The sequence below is a fragment of the Molossus molossus genome, unplaced genomic scaffold (assembly GCF_014108415.1).
Source record: "Molossus molossus isolate mMolMol1 unplaced genomic scaffold, mMolMol1.p scaffold_m16_p_7, whole genome shotgun sequence".
Lineage (NCBI taxonomy): Eukaryota > Metazoa > Chordata > Mammalia > Chiroptera > Molossidae > Molossus > Molossus molossus.
In genome coordinates this window covers 102,208,238-102,224,595 of record NW_023425401.1, presented here as the reverse complement: position 1 = coordinate 102,224,595, position 16,358 = coordinate 102,208,238, and the positions used below count along the sequence as shown (strand labels likewise).

General features: G+C 37.3%; 1 protein-coding gene across 5 annotated transcripts in view; it reads left to right on the top strand.

Annotated features, from left to right (window-relative positions):
* Positions 1 to 16,358, top strand: part of BRAF (B-Raf proto-oncogene, serine/threonine kinase) — a 150,661-nt gene that overhangs the window by 61,823 nt on the left and 72,480 nt on the right. For all 5 annotated transcript variants that reach the window (XM_036246205.1, XM_036246201.1, XM_036246204.1 and 2 more), the window contains exons 4-6: positions 7,938 to 8,041; positions 8,865 to 8,967; positions 15,622 to 15,770. In XM_036246205.1, the coding sequence (XP_036102098.1) occupies positions 7,938 to 8,041; positions 8,865 to 8,967; positions 15,622 to 15,770 (356 nt within the window). The remainder of the gene's footprint in view (positions 1 to 7,937; positions 8,042 to 8,864; positions 8,968 to 15,621; positions 15,771 to 16,358) is intronic.

The window sequence follows — 16,358 nt, the reverse complement described above, 5'->3', positions numbered from 1 at the left end:
GAAAAGGGAGAGGGGGTGGGAGGGAAAGAAAAGTTAGTGGGTGACAGTTATCATCTATGAAGTATTCTTGCTAAAAATGATTACAAGTTGAATGTCAAGTTTCTGCACCTTTCATTTTATAAGAAACACGGGGAGAGAAGCACCATGAGGAAACACGTAAAATCAGAATGTGAACATCCTCTAAGACAGCAGTTTAATGTGATATTAACTTCCTATACAGGAGAATTTCTGCCAGGCAGCTGGAGGGACAAACCAAGTCCAGTCACCTCAATCCAACCAGTGAGTGAGATCATCTGAAGCTGAGTTTTAGTTCTTGGAGAGACCCTGGGACTTACCGTTAACCCTTATTCTAAGGCAGTGGTTCTCAACCTTCCTAATGCTGTGACCCTTTAATACAGTTCCTCATGTTGTGGTGACCCCCAGCCATAAAATTATTTTTGTTGTGACTTCCTAACTGTAATTTTGCTACTGTTATGTCTTAGGCGACCCTTGTGAAAGGGTCATTCGACCCTCAAAGGGGTCACGACCCACAGGTTGAGAACCGCTGGTCTAAGACAAACCACCTCAGTATCATGGAGGTTGGGGATTGTCCTGGCTGGTGTGACTCACTTGGTTGGAGCATTGTCCTGTACACCAGAGGACTCAGGTTCTATTCTTGGTCAGGGCACATACCTAGGTTGCTGGTTTGATCCCCAGTCAGGGTGCTTAGGGGAGGCAGCCAATCAACCAGTCAGTGTATCTCTCTCTCTCTCTCTCTCTCTCTCTCTCTCCCCCTCCCTGTCTCTCTGGAATCAAAAAGTTTTTAAAAAAAGGTTGGGAGCCCTGGCCAGTTTGGCTCAGCGGTTAGAGCGTCGGCCTGCGGTCTGGAGAGACCCGGGTTCGGTTCCCGCTAAGGGCACGTACTTTGGTTGCAGTTTGTCCCCGGCCCTGGTTGGTCGTGCGGGTGGCAGCCACTTGATGTGTCCCTTCACGTCGATGTTTCTCTCTCTCTCTCCCTTCCTCTCTCACTCTATCTGTACAAAAAATGGAAAAATATCCTCGGGTGAGGATAAAAAAAAAAAAAAAGGTTGGGAGTTATTCTACACTAAGTAATACTAAAGAGACATAACTAAATATAGTGTGTGATACTGGTTTGGGACTAGAGGGGGAAGAACTGTAAAAGGCATTCTTGAGACTTGGAAATTTTTTAATATTGACTGTTACTATGGAATTATTAATTTTTAAAGTGTGATAATAGTTGTTATATGGGAAAATGTCTTTATTCTTAGGAAGCACATGTGTAAATATTTAGGGGTGCATTATCATCATGCCTGAAACTCTCCCTCTTTTTTGAAATATAACTCAAGTGTATAGTTCAGTGACTTTCTACAAATGTAACTGTCATGCAGATTAAGATATAGAACATTTCTAGTGCTTGAAAGGATTCTCCTGTATCCCCTCCCCAATTCAATACCCACCCTCAAGAGTAACTACTATTCTGACTTCTCTCAGTCAATTTAGATATTATTGTCAGTTAGTATGATGAGAAACAAAATGTGAGGAGAAATAAAACGAATATGAAAAAATAATTTTGAATCTAAGTATAAAGAATTTTAGTGTTAATTGTACCATTTCTTCTAATGTTCTGTATGTTTGAAAATTTTTATAATAGAGTTAGAAAAATTCAAACAACATAATAAAGGAAAACTAGAAATATGAAACAGTTGTCTCTAGGGGAGGGGAAACTATTGAACATAGTATTGATGCTGATTTGAGGAAGTAGCACTTTAAATAAAATTTCAATATGTCAAGATAGTTACAGCAATACTACAGAGCTGTGTTGAAATGCTTTATGAAAATTTATTTTGAAAATTTTAGTGGATAAGATAAAAAGTAGATAATGAAGCCCTGGCCGGTTTGGCTCAGCAGTTAGAGCATCAGTCCGCAGACCAATGAGTTGCGGGTTCGATTCTGGTCAAGGGCACGTACCTCAGTTGTGGTTTGTCCCCAGCCCTTGTTGGGTTGTGCGGAAGGCAACCAGTGGCTCTATCACATTCAATGTATCTCTCTGTCTATCTCTCTTCCCCTCCCTCCCTCCCTCCCTCCCTCCCTCCCTCCCTCCCTCCCTCTCTGTCTGATAATAAATGGAAAAATATCCTCAGATGAGGAATTTAAAAAAAAAAGAATTTCAATTAGATTGTCAAGAAAATTTCTTAATAGCAGCTATAGAAACCAGAAGACAATAGAATAATATAGACAAAGTGCTAAGAGATGCCTTTAAATCACTCAGCTAAACTGTAAGTTTAGCTAGCATGGTACTATGAGTGAAGGTACTATAAAGGCCTTTCTGGATAAGGAGTTTACCTCTCCCAGGTTCTGCTTGAAGGAGCTACCAAAAATTTCTTTTTTTTTTTTTTTATCCTTACCCAAGGACATTTTTCCATTTTTTATTCAGACAGAGTGGAAGGGAGAGAAAGGAAGAGAGAGAGAGAGAGAAACATCGACATGAAAGGGACACATTGAGTGGTTGCCACCCACATGACCTATCCAGGGCTGGGGACAAACTGCAACCGAGGTATGCGCCCTTAGCGGGAACTGAACCTGGGTCTCTCTGGACCACAGGCTGACGCTCTAACCACTGAGCAAACTGGCCAGGGCGCAAAAATTTTCTTTAAGAAGGAAATTAAACACAGGAAAGAATGAAAATTAAGAATTAAACCTAAAATGACAAAATTTGTAGAAGAAAACATAAGATAAAATCTTTGTGGCCTCAAATTTGGCAGTAATTTCTTAAATTTGATGCAAAAAGCATAATCCATAATGGACAGTCATCCCTCTTATCCAAGGGGCATATATTCCAAGACTCCCAGTGGTTGTTGATGAAGTTTAATTTATAAATTAGACACAGTAAGAGATTAACAATTATAATTTATAATAAAATAGAACAATTATAACAATATACTGTAATAAAAGTTATTTGAATGTAGTCTCTCTCTCTGAAAGTATCTTATTGTACTCTATTCACCCTTCTTGTGATGATGTGAATTTATACAATATCTACATGATGAGATCATGTGAGCTGAATGACATTGTGACAGTGTTAGACTATACGCTGTAGGGAATGTACTATAAGGGTTACTTGGACACAAGTACTGGGATAGTGGGACCATTAACAGTCTGATAACCAAGATGCCTAAGTAACAGGTGGGTAGTGTATATAGTGAGGATACACTGGACAAAGGGATAATGAATGTCCCTAGTGGGACAGAGTGGGATTGCACAAGATTTTATCATGCTCAGAACCATTTCTCATTCAAGCTTTTGAATTGTTTATTTCTGGAATTTTTCATTTAATATTTTTGGACCACAGTTGACCATGGGTAATTAAAACCTCAGAAAGTGAACCATGGAGAAGGTGGGACTACTTTACTGATAAATTGGACTTCATCAAAATTAAAAACTTCTCTTCAAAATATAGTGTTAAGAGAATAAAATGAGAAGCCACAGACTATTAATCTTTGCAAAACATGTATCTGATCAAGAACTTGTATTCAGAATATATAAAGAGCTTTTAGAATTCAATAACAAGAAAATAACTCCATTTAAAAATGGGCAAAAGATTTGAACAGGTACTTCACCAAAGAAAATATCCAGCAAGGGAAAAGTTTCTCATGAAGGAGTAGGCTCATCATTGGAAGTGTTCATGAGACTGGATTGCTATAGTTAATCCTCTTTATTTGTGCATTCTGCATTTGCAATTTATCCACTTGCTAAAATGTATTTGCAACCCCAAAACCAGTACTTGCGATGCTTTTGCGAAAATGTGCAGAGCAGTGAGCCCAGTGCACACCTTTGTAGCTGAGGTTGAACAAGGTGACACTGTACCTTCTTGTTCTAGGCATATTGTAAACAATTGTCCTATGCCAGCGGGCTTTTAAGCTAATGGGCCCCAGCAGACTAAAAAAATATAAACAACCTAAGGGTCAATATACAGAGACAATCTTTGGCTCATTTATATAATAGTAATCCTGTTTTTACCCTAGAAATAATGGTTCAGTATTCACTAATTCAGTGCTCGCAACAATTTTACAGAACATAACTATTGCGAATTAGCCATACCTTCCAGAAATAATGAACTGAAGGGAATGCTCACTTTCCTTCTGCTACTCATATTCTGTCTCCTCTAATGCAAAAACTTCTTGATTGGCAACTCTATCTTTAGTTTTAAACCCCATCTATCCTATCCCATGTTATCATAAATATCTTTCTAAAGAAGGTATTCTTAACTTTTGTATGTGTCAGACTTCTAAGAATCTGGTGAAAAACTCAGATACTCTCTGACATAAAATCTGGTGGTGGGTGGGTGAGGGTCATGGAATCTGAAATCCATGCGTGGATTGCCGAGGAGCCCACTGAACTCAGATTTAGAACCTCCAAACATAATCTCACATTTCATTAGTCTGCTGAAAATTGTCCCATTATTTATCAGGCAAAATTCAAATTCCATATGGCATACAAGGCATTCAATGAACTGGGACTATCTATGGCTCAGTTCCTTTGATAATTTCCCTCATGCAATTCTGCAATGCCATTTTCAAATATAGCTATGCTCCCTCATGATATTCTACATAGGTTGATTCCAAGGTGTATGTATATTTCATCAGAAGGCAAAAAATTGGTTTTGCACTCTATCACCAAGGGAAAGTCATCAATCACTCCTTCATTCCACTGCTGTAGGTTGAGATATCTATCTATCTATGTGTGTGTGTGTGTGTGTATATATATGTGTGTGTGTGTATATATATATATGTGTGTGTGTGTATTTTGTACTATTTACTCCTTCATAACAGTGCCTGTTCAATAGACTACAGATCTATTGAACAGAAAAGACCAAAAAAGATGCCAACACATAAAGGAAATTAGAATGAAATAAAGGAAGCATCTGAAATAAGGTAAAGATTAACTTTTAAATAATAAATGTTGGGACAACTGGATCCAATCCAGAAAAATAGGGGGGGGGGATCATTCATATCTCATACTATATACTAGGGTAAACTACAAATAGATCAAAGATTTAAATGTCAAAAGAAGGGACAAACCATAAAATAACTAAAAGACAGCAAAGCAAACTTTTATAACCTCAAGTGAAGAAGGCGTTTATAACTATGATGCAAAATCTGGAAACTATTTGAAAAAATAGTAAATTCAACTACATAAGACTAAGAGCCTTTTCATTTATTTACTTACAAATTTTTTTTCTTTACTGATTTTAGAGAGAGCGAGGAAAGGAGAGGGTGAGAGAGACAGAAACATTGATGAGAGAGAACACCGATTGGCTGCCTCCTTCATGTCCCACACTGGGGATTTGGCCGACAACCTAGGCATGTGTCCTGACCGGGAATCGATCCGGCGACCTCCTGGTGCATGGGTTGGTGCTCAATCACTAAGCCACACCAGCCAGGCCTAAGAGCCTTTTTAGATGGCAAAACAAACACATTATAAGCAGTCAAAAGACAAATGCAAACTTGGAAAAACTATTTGCAACTCATGTAACAGGCATGTATTATATAGAGTGCTTCTGAAAAACTGAGATCAAGACCAACAGCTCAATAAAACAATGGGCAAAGGACAAGAAATACAGTTCATAAAAATATAAATATAAGTGGCCTTCAAACATAAGAAAAGGTGGTGTTCAACCTCACTTGAGAAAAACAAACTCAAATCTGCCAAGATAGTCTTCAGTTATGATATTGGCAAAAGTCCAAAAGACTGACACACTCCACTGATGAGGTAATGGTAAACAGGCATCTCATACATTGCTGGTAGCAGTGTAAAATTAAGCTAGACCTATGAAGCAAATTTTGAAAGTTACCTATCAGAATTACAAATGTAAATTTCTCTCTTTGATCCAGGCAAACCTATTTTTGTACAGTACAGTACACCACTATACTGGTAAACTACAGTTGTGTCAGTAGTGCATTCTTTTGTAGTAATAGACTACAATTTGTTTAACCATTCACCTATTGGTGGACATTTAGGTTATGCTCAGTTTTGGACTATTACAAATAAAGCAACTAAGAACATCTTTGTACAAATCTTTCCATTGGCATATGCTTTCTTTTCTCTTGGGTAAATAGGAGCAAAATGGCTGGATCATATGCTACATGTATGTTTCACTTTTTACAAAATTGCAAAACTTTAAATGTAGTTAGCTGTGTCAAATATATCACATTATTGTGCAACCAATCTCCAGAACTCTCTTCATCTTGCAAAATGGAAACTCTATATCCATTGAACAACTCCCCATCTCCCCTTCCCCAGACCCTGGCAACCATCATTCTATTTTCCGTCTCTATGAATGTGACTACTCTAGGTACCTTGTATAAGTGGACTTATACAGTATTTGTCTTTTTTAAATTGGTTTATTTCACTTAACATAATGTCCTGAAAGTTGAGCTCAATTTGGCATCCTACTTTTTTCTAATCATAGCTCCTAATTTGGTTTTCTGGATTCTTCCCCTTTCTCTATACTATTTAAATTCAGCTGCCTTATGTTCTACCCTTACTCTATTTTGCCCCTCTAGCATAAATATTTCCAGTTTCTTTGGAAACTTTATTTGCTAAGTACTTTAGTGATTTAAAAGAATGGAACCTTTCATTTTATTGTTATTAACTAACGTATTCCCTCTGCCTCCGCTCCCTGCCCTCCCCCCCCCCATCATTAAAACTGCCCAACTTGCACTCCTGCTGCTCCACTTGCGTCCACATTGTGTTTGTCAGTTCTCTCTCAGTTATACATTATTCAGATTCACCAAGGGTGGGGGCATGGGGAAAAGGGGTGACTTCAAATATACAGAAAAAGGGGTGACTTCAAATATACAGAAAAAGTCTTTTTATCTCTCTTTCTAGTGGCCCTTCCCTCTCCACTCCCAGTGTCTTTTCTACTTCTCCCCAGGTTAGCTTCATTCCGCTTCCAGATTTTCTTATTGCAGTGGAAAAGGTGGCCACTGGGGGCTCCAGATTTCTGTCGGCTTGGCACACTGTCACTAGCGCACTGTCACTAGAGTAGAAAGAGGAACGTCTCTCAACCAGAGACCATCTATCAGTTTAGTGAAGAACTCCTGTAGTGTTGAGGTCATAAATCTGGTCCTGGATCAATTGCTGTTGCCAGGGAAATGGGACACTGATTAGCCAGCTTATGTCAGAAAAGTAGTGACCCTTGATTGAGAGCCTCTCGTACTGGAATTTTTAGGCAAGGGCAGGTTCCCTGAGGAAATAGGAGTGCTAGGCAACTAAACAACAAATATCAATTATACACATTAAGACAAATATTTTTTTCTCCTATGTTTAGAATCAGTAATACCTCTCTTAAGGACTGTCAATGTGATTGAAGGATTACACAGTATTTTTAGCTTTGAACAATGTTAAATCAAAGCTGATTTTGCTTTAAATGTTGACATCAATTGTTCCTCAGTGGTAGGTACAATAGGAATCTGTTATATTTTCTATTCTCTTTTATATGTTTAAAATACTTTATAATTTTGCCCTAGCCGGTTTGGCTCAGCAGTTAGAGCGTTGGCATGCGGACCAAAGAGTCTTGAGTTTGATTCCGGTCAAGGGCACATACTTGGTTTCGTGGCCTTGGTCGGGGTCATGTGTCTCTTTCACATCGATATTTCTCTTCCTCCCTCCTCCTCTATCTGAAATAAATAAATAAAAATAATTTTTTTTAATTTATAATTTTAATAAACTAAAACTTATTTTAAGTTGGTGAATAATAATAGATATTTTTTATAATTTTCCTTTAATGTTAAGTTAGCTATAGAAATAATGTATCTGACATAGTAATTCATGTGACATTAAAGGTATTATATTATGAAGGTAAGTTATCTTTTTTAATGATGTGAAAAACATAATTTATTTTCTTTACCTCATATCATGCATTTATGACACTGTAGATACCTGCAAGGTGTGGAGTCACAGTCCGCGACAGTCTAAAGAAAGCGCTGACAATGAGAGGTCTGATCCCCGAGTGCTGTGCTGTGTACAGAATTCAGGATGGGTATGGTTTGTATGTGATATGAAATTGTGTTTAAAAAAAGAAAAATAAAACGCAGACATTAAACTTTGGGGATTTTTCTAGAATCTTTACCTAAACCTAGGGAATTGAAGATCATTTTTAGAAAACAATATTAACTTTTTTTTAAGTTTAGCCTAAAGAAATCTTGTGGGCCCTTTGAGGAGTTAACATTAGATAATTTTGTGTGTGACAATAGTGTGTTACTCTAATCAAATGATTTTATTTGGAATATGTGATTCTTAAAATTTTGAACCGTTTAGAATGTGACTTATTTGAATAGTGGCTCCTATTTTTAATACAGACTCGTAGTTTCACAAAAGCTGTATCGAATTAACTTTTATATTGAACTATTTTTCTTCAGAAAGCATTTAAAATTATGCCAAGATACCCCCCACCTCCCAATATTGAGTTCTGTTTTTAAAATTATCTTTTTTGGGGCATATTGTCCCTTGAGTACTCTTTTTCTTTGGATAGATATATCCGTACCTATAAAATTTTTTTTTTTTTTTTTTTTTGGATGCTAGGAACAATCCATTTTCTGCTGTTGTAGGTCTTTTCTGGAGCTGACTTGAAGAAAAGAGTACATCTCTTTACCCTGCTGTTTGTCCAAGAGTGATACATTTATTTGGGGTAAACTTAAAAATTAATTTATTGCCATTTAAATTTCTAACGATGGAAGACCAGGGAGCCAAACCTCCCTCACCATTACTAGCCCCTCAATAACCAGTTTTCATGTCTTCAGCATGAGGTATATGAAGATTTTTAGGTGTGATAACCAAGAAAGGCTTGTGTCTACACTTTTTAGAGAGAAGAAGCCAATTGGCTGGGACACTGATATTTCCTGGCTTACTGGAGAGGAATTGCATGTAGAAGTATTGGAGAATGTTCCACTTACAACACACAACTTTGTATGTACCTTTTACATTTTTTTTTGAAATGTTAAAAATGTTTATGTTCTTGTGAGTGAATTTTAATTTAGGAAATATGAAATATGGGTGAATAATTTAGGGATTGATTCTTTACCTAAGTTAACAGTCAGATCTGTTCTTTAAAAAACTTGATTTTAAAGAGTTTCACTTTAATCATTATACCTCTAAATTTAAAACAATGCATGCCTATTATTAAAAGAAAATTTGAATGGTACAAAAAAGATATCAAGTGAAAATACCTTTCCAGATATAAAATAGTATTAATCGATTATTGTGTAGTCTTCAAAATTCTTTTTATATATACAAACATATATGCTTATACCTGTGAGCCTAAGATTTTCTCATTTCTCTTTTGTTTCTCTTGCCCCCTTTTTTCATTATTTTCTATTTCTTTCCTTTTCTTAAACTAAAATTTGAGTCTTATTCTTTGTGATATTCTTTACCTTAAAAAAAAATTTCAACAATACATCATGGACATATTTTTATGTTAGTACACCTAGTTTTATTTTTATAATGATTGCATAATAGTCTGTAAGAATAGTATAAATTTAGCCCTGGCCAGTTTGGCTCAGCAGTTAGAGCATCGGCCTGCGGTCCAGAGAGACCTAGGTTCGGTTCCTGCTAGGGGCACGTACCTCAGTTGCAGTTTGTCCCTGGCCCTGGTTGGGTTGTGTGGGTGGCAACCACTCCATGTGTTCCTTTCATGTCGATGTTTCTCTCTCTCTCTCTCTCTCTTCCTCTCTCTCTCTCCCACTATATCTGAACAAAAAATGGAAAAATGTCCTTGGGTGAGGTTAAAAAAAAAAAAGTATAAATTTAGTATATTTAACCATCTATCTAGTAATAGACATTTAGGTGCGTATTTTTTAAATCTATTATATACAGACCTAAACAGAATCTTTCTTCATACATCTTGACATACTTGTGTAAATTTTTCTGAAGGATAGGTTAATGGAAGTAGAACAGCTCTCCTTGAGGAAAGAAGACATTGAAACTCTCCTTGATGAAACCTTTAGTTTTTGCCTTTGGTAGAACCTAGCCTAAGCTAAGTGTCACCAGCTTAAAGCTTGAAAAGTTAGACTTCTCTACCTTTCAGATAAGGACACAGTGCCCAGAGGTTGAAAAACTGTCCTCCAAAAGGATAGACAAAGCTAGGATTATGATGATCTATAAGATAGGAATGGATGTCTTACTTATCTGTATGTATGAAATTTTAACCGTAGTTTATTTTTTTCTAGATGGATAGTATTGCTTCCATTTTGATGTCAAATGTTTTCCCATGTACCTTGGTGATTAGTACAGCTGGGCTCTTAAAGCAGACAAGTGATGAGACGATTCCCTTGGGAGTTTGTGCTTTCTGGGCTCAATTAGTGATGAATAATGAAATCAGGTGTTTCAATAATTATGTCATCTTTTGGACAGTGTAAAATACACCTAATATCAATCAGATTTACTATGTAGCAAATAGTTTTATAATGATGAACTAGGAAGTTCATTACTATTGAGTTTTTTTAACTCAATGTAGAATTGCAAGTGGTAAGTTTTTAGGAATTCAAAAAACAGTTGAGCTTACATTTTATAGAGACTACTGTTTTTTTTAAATTACTATATTTAGCTAGAAATTGGATTGGGGAAGTGAAAGAAGACATAAGGTGCTAATCAGAAAATTGTATTAAAATAGTGCCTCAGGAAGGTCTTTGCCATAAGAATGTAATGAAAGCAAACTGCAGGTTAGTTCCAGAGTGTGGGAATCCTTTCAGCACAGTTGGAGACCTTCCAGTAAATGTTTATTGAAAACCTCCCATTTGCCAACACTGTGTCTGATCTGGGAATATAACAATGAATAAGAAAAACAATATCCTGGTCTTTGAGTAGAGAGACAGATAACTTAAGAAAATGTCATGAACACTTATAATTACTGTGTATGGATAAAGTGCTATGGATACAGAGTAGAGACTCCTAACCTGGCCTTGGAGGAGTCAGGAGGTTTCCCAAATGAAGAATATCTAAGCTCAGGTCTAATGGGTGAGGGAATAGCAGATGAAGAGTGAAGGGAAGAGTGCTCAAGACAGTAGACAGCAAGAAGGCATGTTACCTTTTCAGTTTTTAAAAAATGTTCAGAACAGCCCTGGCCGGTTTGGCTCAGCGGTTAGAGCGTCGGCCTGCGGTCTGGAGAGACCCAGGTTCGGTTTCCGCTAAGGGCGCGTACCTCGGTTGCAGTTTGTCCCCGGCCCTGGTTGGTCGTGCGGGTGGCAGCCACTCGATGTGTCCCTTCATGTCGATGTTTCTCTCTCTCTCTCTTCCTCTCTCTCCCTCCCGCTCTATCTGAACAAAAAATGGAAAAATATCCTCGGGTGAGGAAAAAAAAAAATGTTCAGAATGGATGGTACAGAATAGCAAGAGTTATGGGTAGAATAAGTAGAATCAAGCTCATTAGAGTCCTTGTAAACCATATTAAACATTTGGACTTTTCTGTAAAACAATTGGAAACTTAATGATTGTAAACAGGGGAGAAGTGGGATTAGATATACATTTTGTAAATATGTTTTTATTCATGCCTCGTGGGAGTGCCTCAGTGGTTGAGCATCGACCCATGCACCAGGAGGTTGCCGGTTCAGTTCCTGGTCAGGGCACATGCCCAGGTTATGGGCCCGATCCCCAATGAGGGGCATGCAGGAGGTGGCCGATTGATGTTCTCTCTCATAGATATTTCTATTTCTCCCTCTCCCTTCCTCTCTTTCTCAAATCAATAAAGAAAAAATATTTTTAAAAAAGAAAAGAAATATATGTTTTTATTGACTTTTTTAAAGAGAGGAAGGGAGAGAGAAATAGAAACATCATTGTGAGAGAGAAACATCCATTGGCTGCCTTCTGCACACCCCTACTGGGGATTGAGCCCGTAACCCAGGCATGTGCCCTGACTGGGAATCGAACCCAGACCTCTCAGTACATAGGATGATGCTCAATCCACTGATCCACACCAGCCGACTAGATATGCATTTGAGAACAATGGTTCTGCGTGTCATATAGAGGCAAGAGTAAAAGCCTGTACTCTCTTTGGGTCTCTGCTGGATTTTGCTGGCTACTTAGGGAATGCTGCTGATGCCTTATGGTTTCATAGAGTCTGTTATAAAAGATATTCCTTCAGTACTTGCCTACCTCCCAGGAGTCCTTGAGAACTGGTGGGGTGAAGGGGGGCAGGGAAAGTAGGGAAACAGGATTTGAAATAGATGTCATTTGTCTAGCCCTTCCCATTTTCTTTTTTTTTTTCTTTTTTTTTTTTTTTTTTTTTTTATCCTCACCTGAGGACATTTTTCGATATTTTGTTCAGATAGAGTGAGAGGGAGAGAGAGAGAGAGAAACATTGACGTGAGAGCGACACATCGAGTGGTTGCCACCCACACGACCCAACCAGGGCTGGGGACAAACTGCAACCAAGGTATGTGCCCTTAGCGGGAACCGAACCCGGGTCTCTCCGGACCACAGGCCAACGCTCTAACCGCTGAGCCAAACCGGCCAGGGCGCCCTTCCCATTTTCTATAGGCACGCGGGTTGATGTCTTCTTTCAGACAGCCCATGCCTTAAAAATTAATGCTTGCGAATTGCCTGGTCTATGCCTCCCATTCATTTACCATCCATGTCTTGATGTGCTCAAATTCAGAATACGCCTAAATTGTGACCCAAAAGAAAAGATGTACCTTTCTGTGCTCACCTTTATTGACAAAGGTATACTCACAAATACAAGTACAGAGGCAAAAGTGGGTTTACAAGTTGTTCATATGGAAAATAATACAATAATTAATCAATAATACAGGAATAAACTTTCACGTACTCACAACTGTAAACCTACTTTTGCCCACCCTGTATATGTTACTTGCAGTTAATACTAAAGTTCATACCCATGTTTTCTCCTCTCAGGTATTTCTTCCTCTTTGCTTCTCTTCTTTCTCACCTTTTCTTGTCTCTCTCTCCTTTTTTTTTTTTTCTCCTTTACATATACCAACAACCAGTTACACATAGTTTTCAAGTATAAGTCAGTGTCAGGAAGAAAGACTGCAATTGAGTAAATACATTCAGGAAGAGAAATTAGGGTTTCATGATACAGATTATCAGGAGAGTGAAGGTAAGAGTGGTTAACCAAGAGGATCAGATGACTATAAAATGCTTATTCCTGTGCAAACATTCTGTATTTTTTTGTGCTCTGTTTCCTGAAATTATGCCAGCAGTATAAAATATTCTTAACTTTGGCAAATAGTGGTAACATAAATGTTAAAGATCTTCTAATGTCTTGTATATCCAGAGACAAATGGAAAAGAAACAAAGCTAAAAACAAGTGGTTGCCTTTTTAAAACCCCTACAAAATGATACTAGAAAAAAAAAGAAGAAAACAAGAGCCATTTTCAAAACTACCTAAATGATTTCAAAAGCCAGAATGGATGATATGCCAAGATACCATTTTCTTGATGAAACATTTTTTTTTTTAAATCCTCACCATAAGATATTTTTCCATTGATTTTTAGATAGAGTGGAAGGGAAGGAGGGAGAGGGAGAGAGAAGCATCGACATGAGAGAAACACACATCAATTGGTTGCCTCCCGCACAAGGGCCTGGGATTGAACCTGCAACCCAGGTACGTGACCTTGGCTGGAATCGATCTTACGACCCTTCAGTTTGCAGGCCGATGCTCTAACAACTGAACCAAACTGGCCAGGACTCAAGGAAACATTTTTAAATAAGTTTTTATCTTGTTAGAGATGTGTTTATTGAGAAGAATTTGTGGGTATTGAGATTAATGGTTCATGAAAAGCATTTACATGTAATAGAATAGAGAATTCTCACGTACATTATATATAGTTGGTAAGTATTGTTATGTGAATACAGATGTGTCCTGGATCATAATGTAAAATATATTCTTTACTTTCATTTTTTTATTAAAACTGTCTGAAAATACGCAGCAAAGAACAGAGGACAAAGTAGAAGTTACCCATGCTCTCACCAGTCTGAAATAGCCATTGTTAACATTTTGGTATTTGTTTATCCCTCTTATGTTTTCTGCATATTATTTACACAAAATGAGTACTTTTCAAACAATTTCTAGCTTTGGTAGTTGTAAGGGTAGAGCTCCCTTAAAAAAAAGATAGCTCCCTGGCCGGTGTTGTTCATTGGTTAGAGTGTGGGCCCTCAAACAGAAAGGTCGCAGGTTCAATTCCTAGTCAAGGGCACATACCTGGGTTGCAGGTTCCATCCCCCACCCTAGTTGGGGTGCGAGCAGGAAGCAACCAATGTGTCTCTCTCACATCGATTTTTCTCTCTCTCTGTCTCATCCCCCTTTTCTTTCCCCCCCTCTCCCTTCCGCCCCTCCCTCTTTCTCCCCCATCTCTCCCTCTCTTCTACTTCCACTCTCTCTAAAAATCAATGGAAAAAAAAATCCTTGAGTGAGGATTAACAAAAAAGATAGAGCCTTCCTAGCACAGTTCTGTTTATGTGACCCTTGTAGATCAGCGATTTTCAACTGGTATGCAAGACACGCTGGTGATGGTGTGCCACAGAACTGTTAAAGCATGTGATACCTAACTATTTGGTCAGGGGCACTGACCTCTTTCTCCTTAGATAGTCAAATAAAAAAATGACAACAGCCAACATAACAATAGCAGTCCGGTGCGAATTAATCAAAATTATACCTATTTTTTGCCAGCTTGCCAAAATACGTTTTTGGTGTGCTATAGAATTTTAGTAATTAGTTTATGGGTGCCATGAGATGAAAAAGGTTGAAAATCAGTGTTGAAGATCATTTGCCTCTCATGTGGAGTTTTAACATGTCTTTGAAGTTTCACATTGAGGAGTGGTCACACATACATTTAGGTGTTCTTCTCCTCCAACAAAATAACTTGTTAAAATTCATTCTTACTGTCTCTTACGTGATTTTCCTGTTCCTTATCCTAGTTTGTAAGTTTAGGTGGAGTTGTTTTGATTTTCATAAAGTCACAAATAGCTTTTTCTTTTATCATTATAAATAATTGTTTTTACATTTAACCAGAGTATATTTACATTTTACTCAAGTTTATATAGTTTCCTTTAACATCATTTACTGATTACTGATTTTATTGGGAATTAGCTTATTCGTGGCATTATAGCCTTTCCTCTTCCTTCCCTCCTCCATTGTAGGGGTTTTGGAGGGGTGCGGTTTGTGGCTCCTCTATTGGATACATTTGTGACTTTATTACTAGCATATTTGTTTCTTATTCTCTTAACACTAGCAAGCCTCTCTTAACTCCTTTCTTTGTACAGTTATTAAATTATACCCTTTTGTTTCACTTCTATTCCTTCCTCTTATCAAATCTCTACTTTTATTTTAATGTAGTCAAGCTTGAAATTAGCTTTGAGTCTTTTATTCATTTCCCATCAAGACTTCTGAGTTTTTAAATTGAAGATTGGGTGGAAGATAATACATATTAATCTATCTACTATCTTGAATCCACTGGTTTTCATTTTAGTATCTTAGTGTGTAAGGAAGGCAGTTCTCATGATATCAACATATAAAAGATTTGTTATTTTTTACAAAAGAGTAAGTAAGTTGATTTCTAAAAAGATTCTTGCAAGTTTTGAAATCCTCTATGATGTTTTACTTTGCAGGTACGGAAAACTTTTTTCACCTTAGCATTTTGTGACTTTTGTCGAAAGCTGCTTTTCCAGGGTTTCCGCTGTCAAACATGTGGTTATAAATTTCACCAGCGTTGTAGTACAGAGGTTCCACTGATGTGTGTTAATTATGACCAACTTGAGTAAGTAATCAAAAGAGATCTCTCTACCATTTTACATTTAATTTTCCTGAATGTAAAACTATGTCTTAGAGTCTGTGGGAATTTTCTGTCCAGTAGAGTTGTTATAGGGAATTTTTTTTAAGTGTGTCTAGAGTAATATGTAGTATAGCCTATACTTTACTCCAAAATTGTACTTCTGGTTCAGCTACATATTTCATTTATATTTTATATTCTCTTTCAATTAATAAAAGTTCCTTGCCCATAGAAATCACTTTTAGATTGTTTTTGGGAGGAGATCAGGTATTATTTCAATTAAGTTAACTATTATATTTTTGGACTTCAGATGAAAGATGAAGGGATCTGATTCTGTCAGCTGTTTTGTAAATTATGTTTCTCTCTCTCTTTCTCTCTCTCCCCCCCTCCCTCCTTCCTTCTCTCTTCCTTCTTTATCCCCACCTGCACCCTCAGTTTATTTAAAAGTAAGATATAAAATCTTTGTACCTAGTGTATCTTTTTCTAAAATTTCTATTTGCTTTTTATGCTAGAGTGTCTCTAACAGATTAGATTAAGTCTATTTTAATCTTTTTGTGTGTTCTTGCTGCTGCTGTT